Raw genomic sequence first — 25,490 nt, forward strand, 5'->3', positions numbered from 1 at the left:
TTGGTTTTCTTACTTTTTTACTTTAAACTTCTTTATTTATTTACTTCTTCCTTCCTCAAAGACCCTTCCTCAAAAAGGCCCTAAGGGCCCGTTCCCACTTCCGTTTTAAAATCGGAGGCGGGTCCCATTTTAAAATCGGATGCCCTAGCGGCTGTAGTGGATGTATGGAGCTGTTCACACCTGTCCGACACAATTTAAAAACGGATCCGGCATTTTTTGTCGGATGAATCGCCAGCGCAGCGCGTCCGTTTTCAAATCGTGTCGGAACTCGCTCGCTCATAGTTTTGTATGGAACTTCACACTTATTAAGTTATCATTTTGTTAAGTAAATAAATTAAAACTATAATAATCGATAAGGAAATAAATTCTGAAAATTTTATCCCACTGGTCGAAGAAAGAGTTGTGCTGTGGGATAAAACGACAGAAGGATATAAAAATAATTCATTAAAATTATCGGCTTGGCGAGAAGTTTGCTATTTATTCATGCCGGATTTTGAGAAATTAGAAGAAAAACAAAGAAAAGATTTTGGTAAGTACCGACTTTTATCAAAAATTGTTATTTTTTTGGTTTTTATTTTGTGTGTTGATGCTGCTTGCCAAGATACAGACCCTATTGGAGAAACGAAATAGTCGGCGAATTCTCATTGTATATTATTTGCAGTAGGATCACCTAAGTCCGTTCTTTTCTCTTTCAAAATTGTGTAATGCTGTACAAGCATTTATTATTTTGATAGCTTTTTCTGGGTCTACATCTCCACTTATTGGCTAAAATACCAAAAGCACATTCAACATTCCTCCTGGCTCGACTTAAACGATAATTAAAAATTTTCTTCTTGTCATCCAAATGGGTGCCTCCGAAAGGTCGCAATAAATTTTTTGACAACGGGAAAGCTTCATCGCCAATAAGTACGAAGGGCAAATCTTTTTCCATATTATCATGAAGAGGTCTAGGCTTTGGTATATTCAAACTGCCGTCATCCAATTTCTGCCACAAAGTAGTCTCCTTAAATATCGAGGAATCACACTCTTTCCCATATGAACCAATGCTCACGTAGGTAAATCGGTATTACGAATCAATTACGGCAAATAAAATTAAGGAAAAATAATGTTTGTAGTTATAATACATAGAGCCACTATTTTTTGGTTTTACAACTCTTATGTGCTTCCCATCAACCGCTCCAAGACAATGAGGAAAATATGTTTTCATTTCAAAACCTTTTGCAATGTCCTCCCATTTACTTTCAGTATCAGGCAACATTATGAACTCTTTGCCTATCGTGTTCCAGATAATGCTACTCATTTCATTCATAATTTTTCTAATGGTTGACACACCAACTCTGTAGTTCTTTGTAGGAACATCCCGATGCCAAATATCTGTAAAATAAAAATAATAAAAAATGTACACAGCCGTATATTAGGTGTCTCTTAAGTTAAAACTATTTTTATTTTTTGCAGGTAAATTACTTTCCGCTAAGTGGAATAATTTACGAGATGGATGAATGAGAGCACACAGAGACGAAAAAAATGTTAAATCTGGAGCAGCGGCAAAGTTCAAAAGGCCTTATATTTATAAGGAACAAATGAACTTTTTGCAAAAAATTATTAATCCTAAAACTACCCATGAATCTGTTTCAAAGCTTCATAGCACTACTGATTCGGGTTACTACCCATATAATGTAAATTTTGAAGGAAGTTCTGATGGGTCTGCACCGAGAAAGCAAGACTCTCTACCAAGTTCTTCTAAAAAGAAGAAAATGAACGTAGATTAAAAAATGTCAAAGTTTTTGGACACGTGTGAAAGAAGAACACCCAATGCTATCTTTTTTTAAAGGGGTTCTACCGGTCGTAACATCATTCGATGGTGATGAAACTCTAGAGCTTCAAGCAGGGGTGTTATCATTAATTCAAAAAATTAAAAAGAAACTCGAAGATAAGTTCTACTCACCAAATTATGTATGGAACACACAATCAAGAAATCACAGATATTTAACACAAAACCCAACCGTCGAACAACCGTCTGCTACACCTTCTGAGTGTCAATATCAAATAAACTATCAACCGAACGAGCCGCCTGCGGGATCTGCATATTATGCACGTAAACAAACCACCAATCAACCGGCTGCATCACCTAATCCTTCTGTTTTGTCTCAACTATCTAATAACACCAGTCAAAATAGTATGGATTTAAATTTTGATGAAATTAACTAAATGATTTTAACGAATTGTAGGTGGTTAAAAGACCCCAGTGGCGGTCCGTGAGTTTACAGTGAGCTAGAGTGATGAAAAATACGACATTATTGTAGCTGAAAACGATTTTTTTTTCAAAATTAAATTTTTTCGTACTAAGATTTTTTAAACCTACACACATTTTGGTTGAAAAAAAAACAATACTTTCAGCTACAATAACATCAATAATGTCGTATTTTTTACCTTAGCAATCTAGCTCGCTGAAAACTCACGGACCGCCACTGGAAGACCCAGTAGTCAACAGACTACAATATTTTATTTTTAATTAAATAAACACAAAACACTTGGTGTGCACAACTTTTTTATATCAAAATTATCAACATGTTTCAAAATTATTTTTTATTTCAAACTTTACTTATTTTTATTTTTCTTTATTTTAAAGCTTAAGTGAGCAGCACGATGCACGACAGAGGGCATTAGTTTAATAAACACAGAATAAAAATATTTGAGTTGTTATTGTTTTCTTACCTTGAAAATATTGATAGCCTTTCTTCAGGACAAATGCACTCTCTCAATTTTGTATTTTGATAAGTTATCTCTTTCCAGTAGATGGTTCAAGGAAGTGATGGACATTCTAAAACAGTGGTTCTTAACCTTTTTGGAGATACCGAACCCCACCAGTTACATATGCGCATTCACCGAACCCCTCCTAATTTGAAAAATAAAATTAGATTTTTACAAATTCAAAACAGGGTATATATTTATATATAGGTGTACAAAGTGAAAAAAAAAATAAAAAAACAAAGATCAAAACATAAAATTTTAATGGTTAAATCAAAACATGAAACATATTAATTATTATTTACTTTAAATCAGTGTGACTTCTGCTGTTGCCTTTTAGAAACCAATTCAGAAATTCGCGGCTTTACCTTGGCAAGTGCCACTCTCATGTCATTTTCACAACAAAGTCTATTCCTCTTCTTCGTTTTTATATCCAGCATCTTCGAAAAGGATTGCTCGCAAAGATATGTTGTAACAAACTCTTGACCTCCACCGAACCCCCGAGACTGCCTCACCGAACCCTTGGGGTTCGATCGAACCCAGGTTAAGAACCACTGTTCTAAAATAATAAAAACTTTAGTTAATCACTTTTCAACTCACCAATTAACAGTTGGAAAGTTCCTACAGAAAATCTTTCAGCTATGATATTCGATTTTAAAATGGGACCCGCCTCCGATTTGAAAACGGAAGTGGGAACGGGCCCTGATGGAAATTATTTCCCTCGGTGGAGTTATTATTCTTTTTACAGTATTTCGCTGTCCTCTTTTGACCAATACTAAAATTATTATCAGATAAGCATTTTGAAATAAAATTTTATGGTAACATTTTTGATCATAGATGGCGGTAACTGAGCACAAGGATTTCCAATTATATTTTTGTATAAAACCGTTACGTGCCCGCTAAAATATTATTAATTATTTATTTATTACTACAGCGTTATAATTTCGATACGCAAAAATCAAATGATTCGTTGTTTCCAAAAGCTATAAAACAAATAATAATCAACGATTGAATAATTTTGAGGATGGTTCAAGGGAAGCGACAACGCCCACCCCCTATCATCTTTTTTTATAAACGGCCGATGACATCATCCCGCCATTTTAGTTTACTACTCCGCGTAGGCGCAAGAGTACATACGTGAAATTACCTAATACAACTGACAAACTAGAATATCATCGATAAATGGTAAAAATAAGACTTTTGAACTGGGAAAATATTAGTGAAATGCTTGATATTTGTGATTAACTAATAATCTGCGGACTATTTTCTAAACAGTGCGCATGACAAGCCGAGTTAGCCGAGTTGTATTGGTTTTGGTGACTTGAAACGAGTGGATACGGGACTGTTTCGACGACGGGGAGTTTTTTCGAAGTGTGTGACTAGTTAAATGTGAATAAGTTTGTGTGGTTGTTGCCGGAAATTGGAATATCTTCACTTCGACCAAGCGGTAAGTTTATCTTAATACATCTCTATTGCTTATTAGCGGCTAAAATATCCATAGTCTACCATTGAATATGGTGGCCGTTTTACTACCTAGCGGCAAATATAGTTTTCGCGTATTATTATGACATATTCCCATTGATCAAAGTTGTATTACGTGGGTTTTGCTATTATTCGATGAGTTTTTTAAAAGTGGTGATTTCTTCATGTCAAAATAACAAATATATTTTGATTTGATTTTGTAAATGTCAAACTGGCGACTATTTTTCTCACGAGTGTCAGTGATGTCATTTATCGTTTTGTACTTGAATAGGTAGACTAATAATTATTTTTAACTTAATTTCCAGACTAAACCTAAATTATGAACACTCATTTATGACTTAAGCTAAGCATATATTTTAGAAATGCATGCCCAAAGATGTCAAAAAGACTTCAAATGCTTCCTTTCAAAGATTTCCGAAGGCGTCGAGCGACCGAAATTTGAATGTCACTTGCTATACATGCATAATCCTTTCCATTTTTACCATCTGCCAAAACATGAGCAAACAGAATAAAAATGTGGTTCATATCGAATTAGACATATTTTTTTTATTTAGATCTTTGTGAATCATTTAAAAAATGGGCGTTGTACATTGTACCTTGGATGATTTTAGTCATACTCGCTGTTCATAGAAGTGTTCATAAGTTCATATCGACTTTTATTATTGAATTTCAAACAGGCCTCAATGATAACACGTTTTATCGTATAATTTCTTAGTGTAAGTTATGTCATATACTATTTCAGACTGCCGAATATTGTTTTTCATACATAATTGTGAACAAGCTGTAATATTTTGTAACTGAACAGTGATTTCTACCTGGAAATCATATCTAAAAGCCCATCAATCTTGACACATATCTTCGTATATGATAAAAGCCAATGTAAAAATTGCTGACATCATTCTTTACTTGCTATTATCAGGTCTGTAAACTTATCTGTTTCACGACTTAAGCTTTTGGAGCCTTCAATGAGTTAAAAATAAGAGATTAATTCTTTCAGTTTTTCCTGCATTCTCTGGAAGCATTCAACATATTAATACAGTAAAGACTGAAAATCATAAAAGAAGCATAGGCCATGAGGGTATACTCATTTACAACGTCTTGTGATAGTAATTAATAAGTCAATATGACGCTTTCTTACAGTCTATAATATGTTGGGGCTATTTTAACTACGGCTTAGATTGCTTGTAAGTCATTTCCTGAATTATAGATATCATGGAATTCTGCTGCACGAAGATCAGAAAGAGCATCTCTTCCTGTCCAATTTTCATAATTCATCGAAAGAGACAATATTTCTAATGTAAGAAGATGTAACCAAGGTATGCTGTATCTCTCTTCTAGATTGTGAGAATTAGTTTCATTTCTTACTGCTTTAAAAGTAACATTTCCTTCCTAATCATGTATTACATTCAGGATTATTATTATGGATTCATAAACAGTCTGCATAGCTTCCGTAAGCACGTAGACCCATTGTATTATCTCCCATGTTTCACGTTATTTCTTTCTCAGTAACCCAATCTCTGTAATAAAGTTCTGCAGGGTTGTCATTTGGAGTTAGGCGTAGTCTCCTGGTTCCACAACATGGCTCCCTATGTCCTGAGCTTCTTCCGTACAAGGTGGGATACTGATACCATTGATGAATCAGCCTCCGTTCTAACACTTTCCTGAAAATCTTCAAAATACCATGCTACGGTTATACATTATTGATAATGATATAAATAATTGGTATAATTTTGCTTGTATTTTAATATTTTTATTTATATTTTCTTTGAAATATCTTTTTTTCAACCAGTTTAATCTTTATTTTTATTTATAATATGGTTTCTATAATATGTATTATTAAAATTTTTGTTTTACCATAACATGTCCTTTTCCCTTATGTTTTATTATTTGATCTACAAAATATTATTTTATTACTCTTACATAAGTCATGTACGACTACCATAATACAGGCATGAGCCTAGTATGGTAGTTGAGAAAATCACCAAAATTGTAATCTTTTAAAATTTATAAAATAATTATGAAATAAGGGACTTAAAAGCTCTACCAATATTGTTGATTAGTATTTCTGATAAATTAAGTAGTAGTATGTCTTAGGATAATATTGATTCATTAAGTATTTATTTATTTATACTTATTTCAGTCATAAATTTTATCATTCAACAATTTTTCACAATTCTATTTATTTCATTCCAGGAGACTAATAATATTTTAGCTTATTTTTGTAATGCCTTTAGGTTAAATTTAACCTAGAAGGGTGATTTACAAGCTAGAAATTATCTTAAAACTCTAGTTAAGAACTTAAAAGTAGTACTTAGCTATGTTACTATGACTAAAGAAGGCCTTATGAGATTATTTGAAATTGGTATTTACAGATGTCACAAGCGGTGAAAATGTTTAAATTTCGAACTACTCGTTGGGAATGCAAAATTATAGGCACAGAGGATCTAAATTTGAATAACAGTTCTAAAAGTTAATATGGCTCTGGCCCTGAAATAATCTTTTCAACTTTATTATTTACTTATGGGTATGACTTTCTGAACTGATTAGCCTTTTCATTTTCTCCTCTAACAGTTCTTTATTGTGTTGCCATATAGTAGTTCTGCTGTAACCTCTCTTTCTGTTACATCTATTGTTTATGGGAAAGAGGGAGAAGTCCACGGTATATAAGAGATCTTCGATGACTTCGTATCTGTACTAACAGACAACTTCTTTGAAAATATAATAAAATAAATTGATAAATACAAGATGATATAATGACAAAAATATAATAAATCTTTTAAGAGTTGTCTGTTACACTAAATATGATAAAAAAAAGTACCTAATTATTTATCTTCTTGATTGATAAAATTGTTTTAAATGACAAAAATATTGTATTGCATTAATATTATCTACAGATAATAATGAATTTCTAGATAGCTTGTCAGTGTACTTTAATTTTATATGCTTATCAGTAAGCATAGGTTTGTACAATTCACTATAATTATTTCGCTTTTTATGATAGTAATAATAATTAATTTTATCTTTTTTAAAAGTGAACTTAGCAACACAATAAATAAGAAAGATAAAATAATTTTCACAAAATATAAAACAAACTTAATTTTGTCTTAAAAGATTCTCTTTTACAATTTCCTTGCTATTTCACAGTTTCGTAGGCTCATGATGGAAATGACGTTGCGAACTGAAAATTTGTGCGGTTGACCTGGAAATTTAAAGCGGAGGAGTTGTGAAACTTAACGACGTCAGAGCTCACCATTCGAGAGTTTGTCTTGTTTCGGACAGTCATAGTTTTAATTTATAGTTGAGACATATATTATCGATCACACGTCAGACCAATGAGGTTGATTATCTGTTCAAGAAGAATTACGCTAATAAAATGTTTGATCAATTTCATTCGAAGTAAGAGAAAATTGAGCTCCCTTCGGGCTCACCATACAAAACCCTCAAAAACACTTCTATTGGTTTGTTATCCTGCCTCTGACAAGCAGATCTCTTCTTTATAGTGAAGATTGTTCCGTGGAAAGGGACACATTCAAACGTTAAAGATTTTCCCTTAGTACTCTTTAACACCTTGAGGCGATGATTTCAGTGTTTTTCATTGAACAATCGCGGTGTTCCATTGCTCGGTTCCTCCTGCAGTCAGGAAATGAAAGGAGCATAGGAGGCTCTGAAGGAATATTCATGACCTCCGCTAATGGGACAGACACCATTCAGGGGTCGGGAGGGGCCCCCGTCCCCTCGGGGGACCCTCTCTGAATTCATAATTGACCTCTTCCGTTCGCAAAACACACAGCAGCGCACGCAGGATACGCGGCGAGGGACACATCAAAACCACCTCAAGTCAGGCCAGGACACTGATTCAAATCGGACTCTAATTTCTTAAAAAATATCTTTTAACGAAGTAGTTAGTTATCAGGGGTAGAATAGGGTATTTTCACAGAATTTATTTTTATGTTCACGAATACATTTTCTATAACGATTTCAAATCTAGCACTTTTGATCTTACCGGTCAGTAAGTAGATTTATCTTTTTTAATTTTCTATTAAAGTGACTATTTAAACATTGTACATACAAAACAAATGAGAGTGAATATATGTATAGTAAATTGTATTTCTTAGTCCTCTTCGCGTCATTATCTACATCGTAATGACGTCCTAGTTCGAACCGTTTAGGAATGTGTGGTTTGAGATTATTTTTAATATCAATAATAATTAATAATATTAGAATCACAGAACTTTAGTTCGATTATCAGAATCAGAAAAATACACTATAAACCTTCCACACATTTTTAACTGTAAGTATCCAGAGTTGATTGATTATTAATACCCTCTGAATTCGGAAAATCATAATTGACCTCTTCAATCGCAAAACACACAGGAGAAAGCGCAGGATTCGCGGCAAGGGGCACACCAAAGCCACCTCAAGCCGAATCTGAATCGAGTTGGTCTATATTTCGGTATATTTAGCGTACAAGCCTTTCTGGATTTATTATGGAAATGCAATTGAAACATTTAAAAATGTGTTTATAAATAAATACAGTGACAGAATCTTGTAGAAATAAGAGGCCGATTTGATTCAATGTCCTGGCCTGACTTGAGATGGTTTTGGGCAATTCGAGTATTGCCCAGGGGCGAAGTCGCAGTCTGCGGGCTATGAATGCCAAAAAATAATAACGTTTCATGCATCACTTTTCACAGGTTATGTGTACCGCTTTATATCATAAATATATGTATAGTTATCGAACATTAAGTAATGAAAAGGTAGTATTAAAACTACAAATTAGTTTTTAATTAATGACTAACATATCTATATTATTTTATTTATTTATTTATTCATTTTTGGCAAATCGACAGTTTACATTCAGTTTGTACATAAGTGTTATTTAGTAGAATAAAACCAATTATGGATTTCCTCCTTGTGACTTTAACTGAGACAGCATAATTTAAATTTGTGAGAAAGGAATATGAATTAAAAAAAAAAATATACCAAACAAAAGATTATATAAAACGAAAAATTTACAAAACAATACATTTATAGCCATGGAGAGAGGTTGTAGGTATAAATCAAATCATAATAGAGATATTAACAATTTAAGCATTAGAGACGTAAACATTATTCACAAACCATCAGAGAAATATTCTTTTATGGACCTCTTGTATTTAATAAGTTCGCAACTGAAAATATCAACCTTAGACAATACGCTATTGTAAATTATATATCACATGTTTGTAAACGACGTTATGGGCGCATAATATAAATAAACAAAACAATTAAGTTTGATGAAGAACCCAATTGAAAATATTTTGACAACCGAATAACGAAAAACATGGCGTCTTCCTCTTGGTTCCTCTTCTGGCCGCCTACAAAGATCTCGTTAGCTATACTATAATGATATATAATATGCACGGTATATTATACAATAGGATATATCTTGTTGTAATTTTGAATTCCAGATGTGACTTTAAAACAGCAACAATTTTATGATGTTTTATAGAAATTTAGCCGTGTATATAGATATGGGTATATCAACCATAGTTGAATTCATCACAGTAGGTACTCACACAGATGCATATCTTACGTACAGCGTGTTTCGTTTAACTTTAATAAAACATATAAACAATTAATGGTTATTTCACAATTCAGAGTTCAAAGCCAAAGCGTGTTGTGATCTAGGAGGTTTTAGTTCAATGTATTTTGGTATGCCGAATACATATTGTTTTTATTTAATTGTTATTAAAATAGTTTTTCTGGATGTGATAATCTTCGGTACTGTATTCAAATGCACAATAAATAATTACAAGGTATGAGCTCTTAGAATATTCTAAAACCGTGAACATATACATTTGCTGTCCCTTTTCCGCTAGTCACAATAAGTAGCCGTGAACGAGACAAAGAACATCGCGCATAAACAGGGAAATTTATTTATATTTTTAATTCATTAGGTTAATGGAAATCATTTCTATATTCATAAACATGTACATGTATTATCAGGATCAGCCATTGTCAATATCCTATATTTATTAGTAGTATACGTAGTCAAATGAATAAATGAGACGAGAAGTAAAATAAACAAACTGTAGCAGAAAAACTAACACAGATAAATCTTTTAATAGCGATGGGAACTTATATATTATTAAACTGAGATTATTTCAATCCCGATATCGTGCACCCGATCTAACCGAAACTGATATGAGTAGAAAAAGCTCTAAGCTTCCTAACAAATTATTTTATGAGCATCGTATAATAATTTGACTTACTGTCCCTCTTCCGCTAACAAGACAAAAAGCCGTTCCTCGCCGATGGAAGCATATACCAATGCACAAATACATTCCATGCTAATCGCAGTCAACTCTCGCTGCGTTATATACTTTTCATGATGTTTATTCGTATATTTTTTATGTAGGTACTTTTTCATGATGTTTATTCGAATGGTTTTTTAGAAATTTAGCCGTGTGTAGGTACTTTTTGCGGCCTAGTTAGTGGAGTCGTTCGTTGACCTACGCCGTCTAATAATACGTTGGGCGGGACCGGCCCAAAATAAAAGGGGTCAGGAAAAATACACTTTTATGTATAATATCGCCACTATCCACGTACTCGTACGTCGTTGGGTATTCATTGCCACTGAATCCGAATTATTTATCATTTTCTTGACGATTCTCGACAGAAAACAGAAATATTCTCCACAACCAGCACATAGTAGGGTACCTACCTAATTAGTTTTTTTTTACATTAAAACACATTTACTAGTAGTTCTGTGAACAGCGGAACGCGTCCAAAAATACATTTCTAATTTTCTCTTATTTAATAAATCAAAAACCAAAATTTCCTCCATAATCATAAGATTTGTAAGTAGGTGCTTAAATACCTATCTACTTAATTTCATCTAAGGAATTATGCAATTTGTCCGATGAAACGTCACTATATCAATAACAATTCTTTTGTCAAACTTTCTTCAGGAAGGTAGTTACCATAATATTGATTATTCCGATTTGACAGCTCGTATCCACGCTTATGCGAACTCTGGCGGGATAAAATGGTAGTATCCAACATGATCTTGAACCGATCTTTAACATAAACAAATTTACAGACAGAAAAAATGCTAATCAAAAGAGGCCTTAGCTTACGCTCAGTCAAAAATGAGGTCATTATCTAAATAATGGTAAAACGTAATTTTTGAAAATTTAGAAAATTATGTCTCAAAAAATATCTCGTATACATTGACGACCCACAACATTGTCTGCATAGTTTTCCATTATTTTTCTCAGTACTTAACTTAATTTAGCTTAAGCGGTCTTAAGAATAGTCTATTTTAAATACTGACTCAATCCATGAGTTTCCAGGGCAATTTACCCAACACTTTTGTGTCAGAAACGATGAGTTATCGCCGTTTGAATGGATCCCCACCGAAGTGCAATACATTATACATATAATATTATTACATATTGCCCACTGGTGTGCGAATTGAGCCAAGGTCGGCCGTCGCGCGTAATTACATGGTGCCGAAGCGAATTTATTTGGTCTCCATGTGATTTTATAATCGATTACGTTACAGCAATCTGAATAAGGCACCTAACCTATTCCACTGAAAAAGCATTAAGAGTTAAAAAAATCAGCACAACGAGCGCCGATTCTGAACCCTGAACAATAGCAGTTAATCGAAAGAACTATGATCTATACAGATTTAGAAAACCGATTTCGCCATTTTGCAGAAGACCTTTAGAGTTCTAAGCCCCAAATAGTCCAATAAAATTGAATATCTGCTCAAGAAAGCTCCTGATAACTATGCTGGGAGTGGTACTCTCACTATAATATATGACACATCTCGAACATCTGAGCACACGTCTCATTATGAATAATATAACAAAATAATATGATTTAAGATTTTCATGGCCAAAAGTATTTTTGTTATTTGTTTTTGGGGTGTTATGCCGTGTTGCGCTAACTCCTTCTTTAGCCAACGTTTCGGACAGCATTGCAGAATAAGCATTGCAAAATAACACATCTGCCCTGATGATGGACACTGCAATGCTGTCCGAAACGTTGGCTAAAGAAGGAGTTAGCGCAACACGGCATAACACCCAAAAAACAAAAATATAACAAAATAGTGATAAATGCTCGTAATACAAGACTATCTACAAACGATGCACTTGTAATTCCTAGATATCTACATAAATTATAATAATATTTGGATGATTTGTATAGCGCCGTTTTTTTTTAAATTACCTCAAGAAATAAGGTCGAAGAACCTTAGAATAATACAACGTCCCAAAGCTTACAACATGTTACCCAACTTCATAAAAAAGAAATGTCAACTAATTTTCAGAAGGCGATGCATATACTGAAAAAGTTGTCATATGAAATTTTATACTTATATGTATAAAATTATATTTAACTTTTACTGTTTTTTTCTGTAAACATGTATCTGTCTTATGTCTATGATTAAAGTAATAATGTACTATACGGGATTTTAAGGGACGTACTTGACTTTAGCCAGTGATTCATGACATTACTTGGAGTAAAAAATGTGAATTGGTCTCCTGTGACGTTTTTTATGTACTTTTTTCAACTAAAAATCAGTAGGTATTGGACATTTAGGATCGCGTTGAGGGTTTGGTCGGTTACTCGTCTTAGTGCCAAATTGAGAACCCGTTGACAACTGCTATCTCGCAGTTTAATGCGACTTTATTGTAATTAATTATGTATCATTTGAAAAAAATAAATGCTTTCACAAAAAAAATAGCTCTAACGAATGGCCGCCATTCAGTATCGAAACTTTGCTTGAAATGACTTTTGCCGTATTTGACGACTAGATCTGAATATCCAGGTACTTCCCAACCTTCGCCTTCACCATTTCCACTCCCTTCAGCCTCACAACATACCTCAATCGGGTATGCCATTGTCCTAATGACTGGACAGCCGAAAGCTTTTGGACTTCTTGTGCGGTATTGACATAAATAAAGAATTTAAATATTTTTAAATGTTTCAATTTCACCAAGTGAGGAATAATTGACCTTACTTCGGGCGATCGGTAATCGCCTGTCAAACCTGTTTTTTTCTTCTTTTTACTCTACGGCACCTCGGAGATGCATTACCTTGTGCAAATTATATCATTGTGTTGCCTAGTCTGGCCTTTTTGGAAAAAAATAGTAGGTCACCTCGGGGTGTGGAAGGAAAGCTTTATTTTGGACTTGTAACATTCTACTTACGAATCATGACTTGATTTATTCGATATTTTATCCTTGACATACCGCCTTTTAACTCATCTTAAAAGATCCTTTTAAACACTCGTTCGACGGGCGTTCGATTTAATTAATAATATTATTCCTCAAAATGTTAACGAAAACGGCGCTATATAAATTAGCCAAATATTATTATTAAATATTATGTAAGATCTGCTTACTGCGGTTTAAACCCAATGACTCCATCTATATCTCAGCGTTTATTCCATATTTTTTGGTTCTGTAAGTTTGGCACATTATAGCAAGCGATCGCTCGAAACATTTTTGCAAACTTACCATAATATGCCAAAAATTGTTTCCAGTGATACGTGCTTCTTAAAATTACATGTTTCTATTATTTTGCTAACATTTTATACAAAATTTAAACTCCTGTTATATCCATATTTAAACTACCCGTGTTGCTACATACTATTATCTAATCAACTTAAACTCCTGTTATATCCATATTTAAACTACCCGTGTTGCTACATACTATTATCTAATCAACTTAAACTCCTGTTATATCCATATTTAAACAACCCGTGTTGCTACATACTATTATCTAATCAACTTAAACTCCTGTTATATCCATATTTAAACTACCCGTGTTGCTACATACTATTATCTAATCAACTTAAACTCCTGTTATATCCATATTTAAACTACCCGTGTTGCTACATACTATTATCTAATCAACTTAAACTCCTGTTATATCCATATTTAAATTACCCGTGTCGCTATATACTATTATCTAATCAACTTAAATGAATGTTGCGTCGCTTGACTAAATATCAATAGATAACTTGGCTGAAACTTAGGTTATTTGTGATGTCATTCAAAGTTAGGTTATTTATTTGTGAATGTCCTTATCATCAGTTTACGGAGGCACATCTGTGTTGAACCAAGTGACTCCCGACTGGATCAACAGACAGGCCCAAGATGCCAAACAAAACGTCTGTAACCAAGTGGGCCTTCCGACGACCCCATGCATTTTTCTGTCTTACGTGCTTTTAAACTATAGAAATCCCAATTATTCAGTCAATTATTAATGGCAACTTATGTATTTGCGCAGAAAAAATGATATGTCAAGTATTTAAGCTAATATAAGGAGGGTAGTAATTTTGGGTACTACCTACTCCCCCACTTGGCTGCGGGATAGTTAAAATCCCACTTTGACCCCCACAAACTCTTATCTACCAAACATACGAAAAAGTAGAATTTATAACGTGTGAACCGCACTGTGGGAGTTTTTTTTAATTTTTTTTTTATAGTGAATACCTCAAGAGTCCCAACTGCTCCCGTCTGGAGCCAGTGAGACTATGGCATCCCCAATTGGGGGATGTTGTGAGGCTGAAGGTAAGTGGGGAAGGGAAAGAGGAAGGTGGGGAAGTACCTGGCTATTCAGATCTAGTCACTAAACACGGCTAAAGCCATTTGGAGCAACGTTTCAATTCTGAATGGTGGTCTTACACCAGGGCGATACTGGTAGTATCTTCCACTCTGGAACGTGCCGCAAATATACTATATATTATTTTAATTAATTAATTGTGAAATAACACAAATTAATCAAATAAAATTTATTTGCGCACGCCGGGTTCGAACCCGCGACCTTCGGAATGGCAGTCCAATGCGTTACCACTGGACTATGCCGGCCGTCAAAGTAGGGAGTATTTTTGAGTAAAAAATGCACGCCTGAATACGTATTTACAATATATGGGACTTAAAATGAAATGTCACTAAACTGGGCTAGTATAATAATTTGATTATATTATTGGTGTTAACACATTAATTTAGCAATTCACCTGCACAATGCCTCTTGTACGTTTGTTTTTTTTGTGTGCTTGTAAAACTACCGAGCGTGTAATCTCGCTTGCCTTTTCTGAATCTGTTTACTTTAGCCGTTTCGCATGTAAAACCAGCAATAAAATTTCACACATTATGTACTTTAAACATCCTCTTGTAATAATTCCTAGTGGCAGTAATAAAAGCTGCATTTAGCCAAGCAGCGAGAAGTTGCGAACATTTGCGAACGTTTGCTAACACCGGGTCATCAGCTTAGTATGTAGTGGTAATGTTACCGCATGCATGTGCGGAATCACCAATTAACTCGAATTGGACGACTCTAATTGGACGGTGCCTCGCTCCACTTTCGGTTTCTTTCAAACAAACGCCAATCCAGACATTGTGGATGATAAAATATGTCGGTTATGTTACATTGAATACTGTGCAACAACAACTAAATTAAGGGATTAACATTTTTCCACTTATCTCGTCACTCCCCCTCCTTAACAGATTCCTGCGGACAACGGATATTTTTTGTTATGACCTTGAAATTAGGTAGTGGCCACGCACTCTATAAATCGGTAAAGATAAGGTTGAACGTCGACCGCCTGTCTCGAATCAGATACCAGAAAAATGTATAAAAAAACATTTTAGGACCCAAAGTTAAAATATTTTGCTGTCAGATTTAAGCGAGTAGTAATTAGATAATTCAACAGTTAAAGCATTGATTTATTATATTTAGATGAGACATGAAGCGAAAAAATAGGTTTCGCTTTTTAATCTCCAACTGACCTCCAAGTCTCCCAACACTAAAACTACCGATTCCTGTCTACGTGCACCGCTTATCGTGTTACAATAAAAGTTTCGCCGAGATATTAGTATGCAGTAGCGCCTCTATTTGTAGTTCTATGAGTTCAAGGCGTTTTTAAAGACCAGTTTTTTCTAGACTTTTGTAAGATATTTATATAACATCGGTTAGAATATTTAGACGATCATGTTTTCTACTCTCAGAATTTTATTATAAGAATCTTCAATATTTCTTCGATTTATTTTAGACAATTGAAAAATCAGGATTTTGGTTTTTTTTATTTAGATAATAACTTCCATTTCTGTTAAGCGTCCTCTCAGTTCTTGAATCTAAGATCCCGTCATTCTACCAACGTGTGTTTCATTTATCTGAATTTCGGCGAATTTTCGCTTAATTCGGAAATTTTTCTGTCTGGCTTTAGCTATGTCACGCGATGGGCTTTTCGTGACTCGATCCATTATCCCTTGCGGAGGCACATGAGCTTGATTTAGAGGAGAAGTGCTTCAATTAAATTCTACGGTTTAATTAAATTAACTTAATCAGTACTGAGGGGCTATCTTCCGATAGGGCACAAGGACCTAGCGCTTGGTTGGATAGTCTACCGGAGATTCGATTGTAATGTTGCACTGTATGTAGGTACGGCAAACTAATGTGTTTGTAAAATGGACACAATATAGGTACCTACATTATATAGATGGTTTGGACGTTGTTTTTTTGCTTTTTTAAGTGATGATTGAATTGAAATACCAAATTTACTTATCCACTTACGTTTTATCGCTATTATTAAGAACGCAATCACTTTTTAGATAAAATATTTGCAATGAAATGAATTATGTATATTTCGCTGATCGAATTTACTTTTTTTCACATTAACTCCACACATGAGGTCCCGAGAAACAAAATTTCCCTCAGGGCCTGTTTCATCTTTGGGGATGCGGCGTAGAAGGAGCGTGGAACTGAAAAATTTAAGGACTTTATTATTGCAATGCTACGTAAAAATGGTTAGTTTTTAATTGTTCACAAGTAGGTAAATATTTTATGATAATTAATTACAGTACTCACCCGTATGTTAAGTTGCAGTGTATTTACCAAAGCGATTGGAATATAATGAAAACTTATTTTTATCTACATGATTATGAATAATATTTTAGCTTTCAACTTTGCTATGTAAACTTCATTCACATCTACATGATTATGAATAATATTTTAGCTTTCAACATTGCTATGTAAACTTCATTCACATCTACATGATTATGAATAATATTTTAGCTTTCAACTTTGCTATGTAAACTTCATTCACATCTACATGATTATGAATAATATTTTAGCTTTCAACATTGCTATGTAAACTTCATTCACATCTACATGATTATGAATAATATTTTAGCTTTCAACTTTGCTATGTAAACTTCATTCACATCTACATGATTATGAATAATATTTTAGCTTTCAACATTGCTATGTAAACTTCATTCACATCTACATGATTATGAATAATATTTTAGCTTTCAACTTTGCTATGTAAACTTCATTCACATCTACATGATTATGAATAATATTTTAGCTTTCAACATTGCTATGTAAACTTCATTCACATCTACATGATTATGAATAATATTTTAGCTTTCAACTTTGCTATGTAAACTTCATTCACATCTACATGATTATGAATAATATTTTAGCTTTCAACATTGCTATGTAAACTTCATTCACATCTACATGATTATGAATAATATTTTAGCTTTCAACTTTGCTATGTAAACTTCATTCACATCTACATGATTATGAATAATATTTTAGCTTTCAACATTGCTATGTAAACTTCATTCACATCTTATATACAGATACATCTTATATTCATACAGATTCGGAAAACCCAGCCCTAAATTAGTCTAAATCAAGTTCAATTTCGGTTATTCGAGTGACTCCCCTAAACCGAATTTTACCCGGCAATCGCACCTGTGACAACGACCCGTGTGTCTTAATAAAATTTCTCTTTTCGGGCTCTGTTACAATCTTTCTGGTTTCTTCGTAAACTTTTATCTCTAAAGATAAGAAGTGTGAATTTGTTTTGAACAGTCCGAACTGACAATTGAGCAAACACACAGTTTAATGATCCAAAGATTATCACTATAGCACGCACTTGCCTTTGAGGCTTGTCGGATTATGCAACTCTACAATCATGTTTTGCCATTTTACTTGTTTTTATTTATTTTTAAATATTCATGTACCAACCGTAAATTACTTGCTTCACTACCCGACTTCATCGGGCGGAGTCATGTCATTTTATTATTTAACTTTTTGTCCCCCCAAAAATCTGTTTTTATTCGTTTTAACCGTTTCGTGTGTAAAAATCAATCGTTAATTTTAGTTCTGGAAAATCGGAATAAAGTCACTTCATGCCTCTTCTACCAACTATTTACCTATATTCAATTATAGTTGCTTTTGGGGTCAAGCACCGAAGAAGCCCCCGACTGTTGACCCCTGGCTCCCCACCTCCTTCTCTGTTGCACTCACTCCCCCGCTATACCACCCCAACCATCATAGGAAACATACCTATTCAATACACATACGTACCCTACCTATTTGATTTTTAGTTTTGTTTGTACACGTTTTGCCCGCGAGCGATTTGAACCTATAGAAAACTTACTAAATTAAAGCTGGGCGAATAACGCGAAGGGCGTGAAACACCGCTTGCAGTTGCTTCGTTCCTTTTCCGTAATTCGTGGCTCGGTTCGCGTTTCGGTTCGCAAATGTATACGTACCATTAAGTGAACACCATTGTTATTAAAAACATACCATTTTTGTTGCATCAACTAAAATTAGTGTAGTAGCAACAACAGGATTTACAAATATTCGGAAGGTATTCCCAATAGTTAATATTTAAAACCACCACAAGGGCGCTTTATATTATTTGCTTTTCGTTGCAAATCTGATGTCAGGATAAATGTTAACCCTTTATCGAAATTTGTTGGCAATGTGTTTTAAATTGTTTGCAAGATAAATCATATTGTATTTAATTGTATAAATATATGGGTCATAAAAAACCTTAACTTTGAGCCTTGAACTCCTTTTCTCGAAGAAGTTTTAAAGATTTCGGTTGAGGGTGAAAGTTTTACTCTAAATTTTACGGATATGATATCTGGAAATATGAGCTTTGCTCTAAATTCTGTCGGAAGTTTTCATGACACGAAGTTTAGAAGAGAGCTTATTCCTAGCTTTAGCGTCTGAAACTCGAAAGCACCATCTTCGAACTTAATTTGAAAACTGACTTTTGGATCGTACACCCCTCCCGAAAGCTGATATTTGAAAGCAAAATTTCGCTTTTAACACCATGTACATTTTCATATTTGGTGATTATTGCTGGGAGAAGAAGACTATTGAGAAAAATAATGGTTAGGAAGTACCTGGCTATTCGGATCTAGTCCTCAAAATAGCTAAATCTATTTTTAGCAACGCAACGTTTGTATTCTGAATCGTGGTCTTTTACTGGGGCAAGCTGATAATATCTACCACCCTGATGAATCGTTAAAGATTCTCTATTTTCCTTACGTATAAAGTAAATCAGCACTCGACAAAAATACTATTCTTAAAAAATGTTTTTTGTAATTTGACTGTTTATGTAAAAATATTTATAAATATTTTTTTGATGCACTTTCGTTGCATTTAAGAATACGACACTAAGGACGGGTTGTTTCGGAGAATTTGAACATCAAATTTCAACGTTCATTTTCGGGTTCTGTGAAAGTCCTATTCAAGTTCTGTTATTATATAATTATAGGCTAATTGCTTGACAGAACTGAAATAAAAGCAGAACTTGAAATATCTTTCACAGAACTTGAAAATTAACTTTCAAATTTGAATAATTGTTCAAATTTCAATGTTAAGTTCCGTGAAAGTTCTTTTAAGATATGTTTTTATTTTTGTTCTGTCGAGTAACTGGCCTATAATGATATAATAACAGAACTTGAATAGCACATTCACAGAACTCGCCAATGAACTATGATGAATTGTTCAAATTGTATGAAACAACCCATCCTGAGGAGATTTAACTAACAAGGTTCTATTCAAGTTCCGTTATTATATCACTATTGACCAGCTGTTTCACAAAACTGAAATAATAACAGAACATAAATAGAACCTTCACAGAACAAAAAAATCATCTTTGAAATTTGATTAATTGTTCACCGTGAATTTCCATAACTACTCAATCGATGTTTAATAATCAAATCGTCAAACACAATAGTGTTTGATTAGTTCATTAATTTAAATTTATGATTCACATCCTGGCCGTGCCACGTGTCCCTAAATTTGTAATTGTTTAGATACATCGACCAAGAATCTAACTTCAATACTTACACGATATGTTGTACCATAGATCAAAGAAACCATGTTGTACCATCGGAATTTCACTCTAGCAAGATGTTATTATTTTATTACCACTGTTGCCTAAGAACTCATGCAGTTCTCCGTGGGGTAGACAGTAAGAATGGATCGATACACTATGCTGCAGACTCCTATCACATACTCTGCTTCATTATTTGCATTTATACGTACATTCTGATGTATTAGTTCGTCTCTTGAAATGAGCATTTGACTTCGAGTCAGAAGGTTGAACACTCAATCTACGGACATGATACTTAAAGTTGAATAATATTATGAGCTCTGACGTTATACTACATTTATTTATGTATTTATTAACGACCTGTGTTCAATTAAAACACAATACATGTTATAAGAAGTTAAAGTAAGGTGAATTGATAAAATATAGGATTTAAAAAAAATCACAACTATACAAAAATAGTGCACAAAAAACAATAAAATTAATGTCAAGTCAAGACAGGATCAACGTTTTGTATGGAGTTTACGACTTCTGCCACATTGACAAGAATTAAAGCATGGGTTGTTTCGCAGAATTTGAACAATTCATCAAATTTAAAATTTAATTTTCTAATTCTGTTTGTATTTTAGTTTTGTGTAAGAATTGGCCAATAATGATATAACAACAGAACTTGAAAATTGTCTTTGAAGTTTGAAAAATTGTTCAAATTCTGTGAAGCAACCCGTCCTAAAACTTACACCAAAAAATCAAGGCCATGATTTGAACTGACAAATCTGGACATTGTTGAATAGTATCCATACTTTGTGGAGTGTTGATTGAGAAAAAGCAATGACTTATTTCTACGGTTCTGCGGGAAGGATATTGAAAGAAATGAGTTGCAACAAAGAAGGTGAATCAATCATAGCATTAATAATTTTGAAAATGCAAATGAGATTGAAAGTCTTTCCTACCCAACCTTGGAAAGTGTTCTTTTCTCAATTTTATTTATTGGTTAGTGATCAACATGCAGCATACACTTGACAAAGTATGTAAATCTCATCTGGACTGCATTACGTGTACTTTGTCGTTCTGTGGAAATTCATGGTATAAATAATCAGGGTTTGTATAATTACTCTGTGGTAGACTGCTATCTATGCTACCTTTGACAATGTCTTATCATTATTCACGCATCTTTATCTACCAGGACCGCATAACATTCCTGAAGGATATTGTGATGGTCGCTGACGCTAATGAAATTCACAGCACAACAGGAAACTTGGAATTATCGGACCTGATTGAGGAGGTACTTACGAGGGACCCTTATACGAAGCAATCGTTGCTTACCGGAATGTCGTCTTATGCGGTTTACTTGCACCTGACGAAAAAAACGTCTTGTTTGAATTGTATGAGTAACCTTCTGCGATTTCTTTATTGTATTACATCGGCTTTATTATATAAATTATTAACATACAATCGAATGTGTGCAGGTGTGGTTTGTGTTAAAGAGATTGTGATTGTTTTTTTTTGCCATGATTTAAACAAATCGCAATTTTGAAGCTATCGTTGTTAATATGTAGGTAATCACTTCTCGCACTGTCCTTATATTATGTGTAAGTTCGAACCACACTTTTAATATCCGACGGCATGCACCAGATACAACGATATGTTTTCAGACGCTGATATTTTCTACCCAGGTCAATGTAATAAATGCATCTCAAAAATAAGAATTCACATCCAAGTATATTATTTTCTATGTATTATAAAACGCGTTTCTCTGATCTTTATCCTGCTTTTCTTTTTTCCCCTTCTATGATTTACATCTTTAGTTTGATAATGAATGATAAATAATTCAGTGACCGTACATTATTGTTTTTCGTGTATTAACGTTTTCTACATTATTATTGATTTCGTATTTTTGTTTCCTAAATAACAAATGTTATCCTAGTAAATAATACTATAGAATAAATAGTAAATATCCCAGCCCCACAAAACAACCTCGACATTTGCGAGGTAATTTCTGAAATTAATGAGCGTAGCGAAAGAGCTAAAAACATCATTCTTTGTAATATACCCGAAAGCACTGAAACGACTGCGGCCAACAAATTAATAGATGACAAAAACAAGGTAACGGTTTTAATCTCTGCTCTCGATGATACCGCAAACCGTGATATGCTACGTGTTTACCGCATTGGAAAACCAAGTGTTGAAAAACCAAGGTCCCTTAAAATAGAATTCAATAACTCCACAACATCCAGAACATTACTAAGTAAACGTCATCCTTTAAAAAACAACACAAGGATATACCCCGATGCTACAATTTTTCAACAAAAACATCTAAAAAATCTAAGAGAAGAACTGGAAAAACGAAAGATAAATGGCGAAAATGATATTACTATAAAATATGTAAACGGAAACCCTAAAATAGTGCAAACACCGCCAAAAAACGATGCAAACTCAAGATATACTACCAGAACGCGCGGGGACTACGCACCAAATTAAATGAACTACGTTCTACAATATCGCTACACCATTACGACGTATATGTGCTGACAGAAACTTGGCTCGACTCGGAAATAAAATCAACAGAACTCGGACTCAACAACTACAAAATTTTTCGCTGCGATAGAAACTCTAAATCCAGTTCCAAAACAAGGGGAGGCGGAGTACTAATTGCAATAAAGAAGAAATTGATGTCAAGAAAACTCAAAACAAAAAATAATACACTCGAACAACTATTTGTACAAATTGATACCACTGTAGAAAAGATAATAATTGCAACTTTATACACACCGCCACTATCTGATGCCGGAAACTATCGAAGCCACAGCGAAGACGTTGAAAATCTACTCTACAAATATCCTAACTCTAAAATTATTATTCTCGGGGATTACAACCTCCCTAACCTAAAATGGAAAACAAGTGATAGTGGTTTCATTGTTAATGAAAGTCAAAATGATCGTGCACGTGAGATTTTAGATATGACAAATTTTTTAAATCTTTTACAACATAACTTTATATACAACATAAATGATCGCTTACTAGATCTAGCAATATCAAATTATCCTAAATTGTTCATTGAGAAATGTAATGATCCTCTGTTACCTGTTGATAACCATCACCCCCCTCTTTATATTAAGTTAAATATATGTGGCGTCGAGCCGAAACCCGTTGAAAAAACTCTCAACTACAAAAAAGCAGATTTTGAATCTATAAATTCTCATCTTTCGCATGTTGACTGGTCTTTTTTGTCTGATGTTAATACTGACGATTCCTTAGAAAATCTATATTCAATATTCTCCACCACTATCAAATCATATGTACCACTATTTACTCCTAAAAAACATACATATCCAACTTACTTCTCATCAGAACTAATAGCCTCACTACAACAAAAAAAAAATACTTCATAAAAAATTCAAAAAAACTCTGAAGAAAATCGACTATACAAATTTCAGTGAAAGTAGGAAAAAATGCAAAGATCTCTCTAAAATCTGTTATAAAACATATATAAATTCTATCGAGAACACAGCCTTAAACTCGAACAATCTCTGGAAATTTATTAAAAAAATAAACAACGACAGCACAGACTATCCTCCAGAAATGCACATGGACGACAAATACGCCAACAATACGCAAGACATTGTAAATCTTTTTTCTGACTTCTTTAAAAATGTTTATGATGATGAAACACTAGAAGAAAATATTCCTTCATACACATTCAAAAAAACCACACATTTAACAGACTGCTACATCACCGAAGAATCTTGCAAAAAAAAATTAAATTCCTTAGACATAAACAAGTCTGCAGGCCCGGACACCATCCCGCCAATTTTCCTAAAACAGTGCTCCTCCGTATTGTCTAAACCACTAACCATTTTATTTAACCACCTACTATCCTCTGGATATTTTCCCGTCTACTGGAAATCCAGCTATATTATTCCAATATTTAAAAAAGGTGACGAGACTGACATTTCAAACTATCGACCAATATGCATACAATCTGTATTACCCAAAATCTTTGAATCTTTAGTTTTGGAAGAAATATATCCTACACTAACAAAATTAATAAATGACAAACAACGTGGCTTCATTAGAGGTAGATCAACTACAACAAATTTACTACTGTTTCAAAACTATATATTGGAGTCTTTTTCTAAAAATAAACAAGTTGACTGTATATATACTGATTTTTCGAAAGCCTTTGATAAAGTGTCTCACAAAGTACTGATCCAAAAACTTCATGCTATAGGAATCAGAGCAAATATGTTAAGCTGGTTAAGTAGCTACATATCTGGTAGAACTTTACTTGTTAAAATAAAATCTTTTTTATCTAAACCATTTTTGGCCACTAGTGGCGTACCGCAAGGTAGTCATCTTGGCCCAATTTTATTTATTGTTTTTATAAATGACATAGTCAACTGCTTTGAAAATGTCAATGTACTGCTATTCGCCGACGATATTAAATTATATAAAGAAATAACCTCATTAAACGACTGTCAAGTTCTTCAATCTAATATAGACATGCTAAATAAGTGGTGTTCACAAAACAATTTATATTTAAATGTAGAAAAATGCAAAATTTTGACCTTTTCCAGAAAAAAAACATCACAATTTTTTGGCTATTCAATAAATAAAACAAATTTAGAAAGAGTAAAGGAAATGCGAGATCTTGGCATAATAATGGATGAGAAACTAGACTTTACGGCCCACATTCAACAAACTGTGAATAAGGGTATGAAAACATTAGGTTTTATATTAAGAACAATTAAAAACTTTAAATCTTTACAAATCATAAAACTATTGTACATATCCCTTGTTAGAAGCCTGATAGAACATAACTCCATAGTTTGGTCACCCTTCTACAATGTACATATTCATAATGTTGAAAGAATTCAAAGAAAATTTCTACGCTTCGTCAATTTTAAACTTAACATCCCTTTAGAACACATAAATTACCAGTCATTATTGAATCATTTAAATATTCCGACATTAGAAAACAGAAGAAAAATAAACGACCTAACCTTTTTATTAAAATTATTGAACTCTAAATTCGATTGTTGTGAACTCCTGCATTTAATAAATCTACACATACCTACACGAACAACTAGGCAAATATCAACATTTTACATACATA

At 33.5% G+C, this 25,490-nt stretch overlaps 2 protein-coding genes across 9 annotated transcripts in view; both read left to right on the forward strand.

Annotated features, from left to right (window-relative positions):
* The first annotated feature begins 160 nt into the window (after window positions 1–160).
* Window positions 161–7,983, forward strand: LOC149415381 (uncharacterized). Its single transcript, XM_089642207.1, has 4 exons — window positions 161–172; window positions 358–529; window positions 1,805–1,953; window positions 7,867–7,983. The coding sequence occupies exons 1-4, from the start codon at window positions 161–163 to the stop codon at window positions 7,981–7,983; spliced, it is 450 nt and encodes a 149-aa protein (XP_089498333.1).
* The window catches only part of beta-Spec (spectrin beta chain), a 152,830-nt gene continuing 131,216 nt past the window's right edge, over window positions 3,877–25,490 (forward strand). For all 8 annotated transcript variants that reach the window (XM_089642582.1, XM_089642583.1, XM_089642577.1 and 5 more), the window contains exon 1: window positions 3,877–4,195. The gene's annotated coding sequence lies outside the window, so the exon portion shown is untranslated. The remainder of the gene's footprint in view (window positions 4,196–25,490) is intronic.

This window comes from Hesperophylax consimilis, chromosome 18, assembly GCF_061612785.1.
Source record: "Hesperophylax consimilis isolate HC1 chromosome 18, BYU_Hcon_1.0, whole genome shotgun sequence".
NCBI lineage: Eukaryota > Metazoa > Arthropoda > Insecta > Trichoptera > Limnephilidae > Hesperophylax > Hesperophylax consimilis.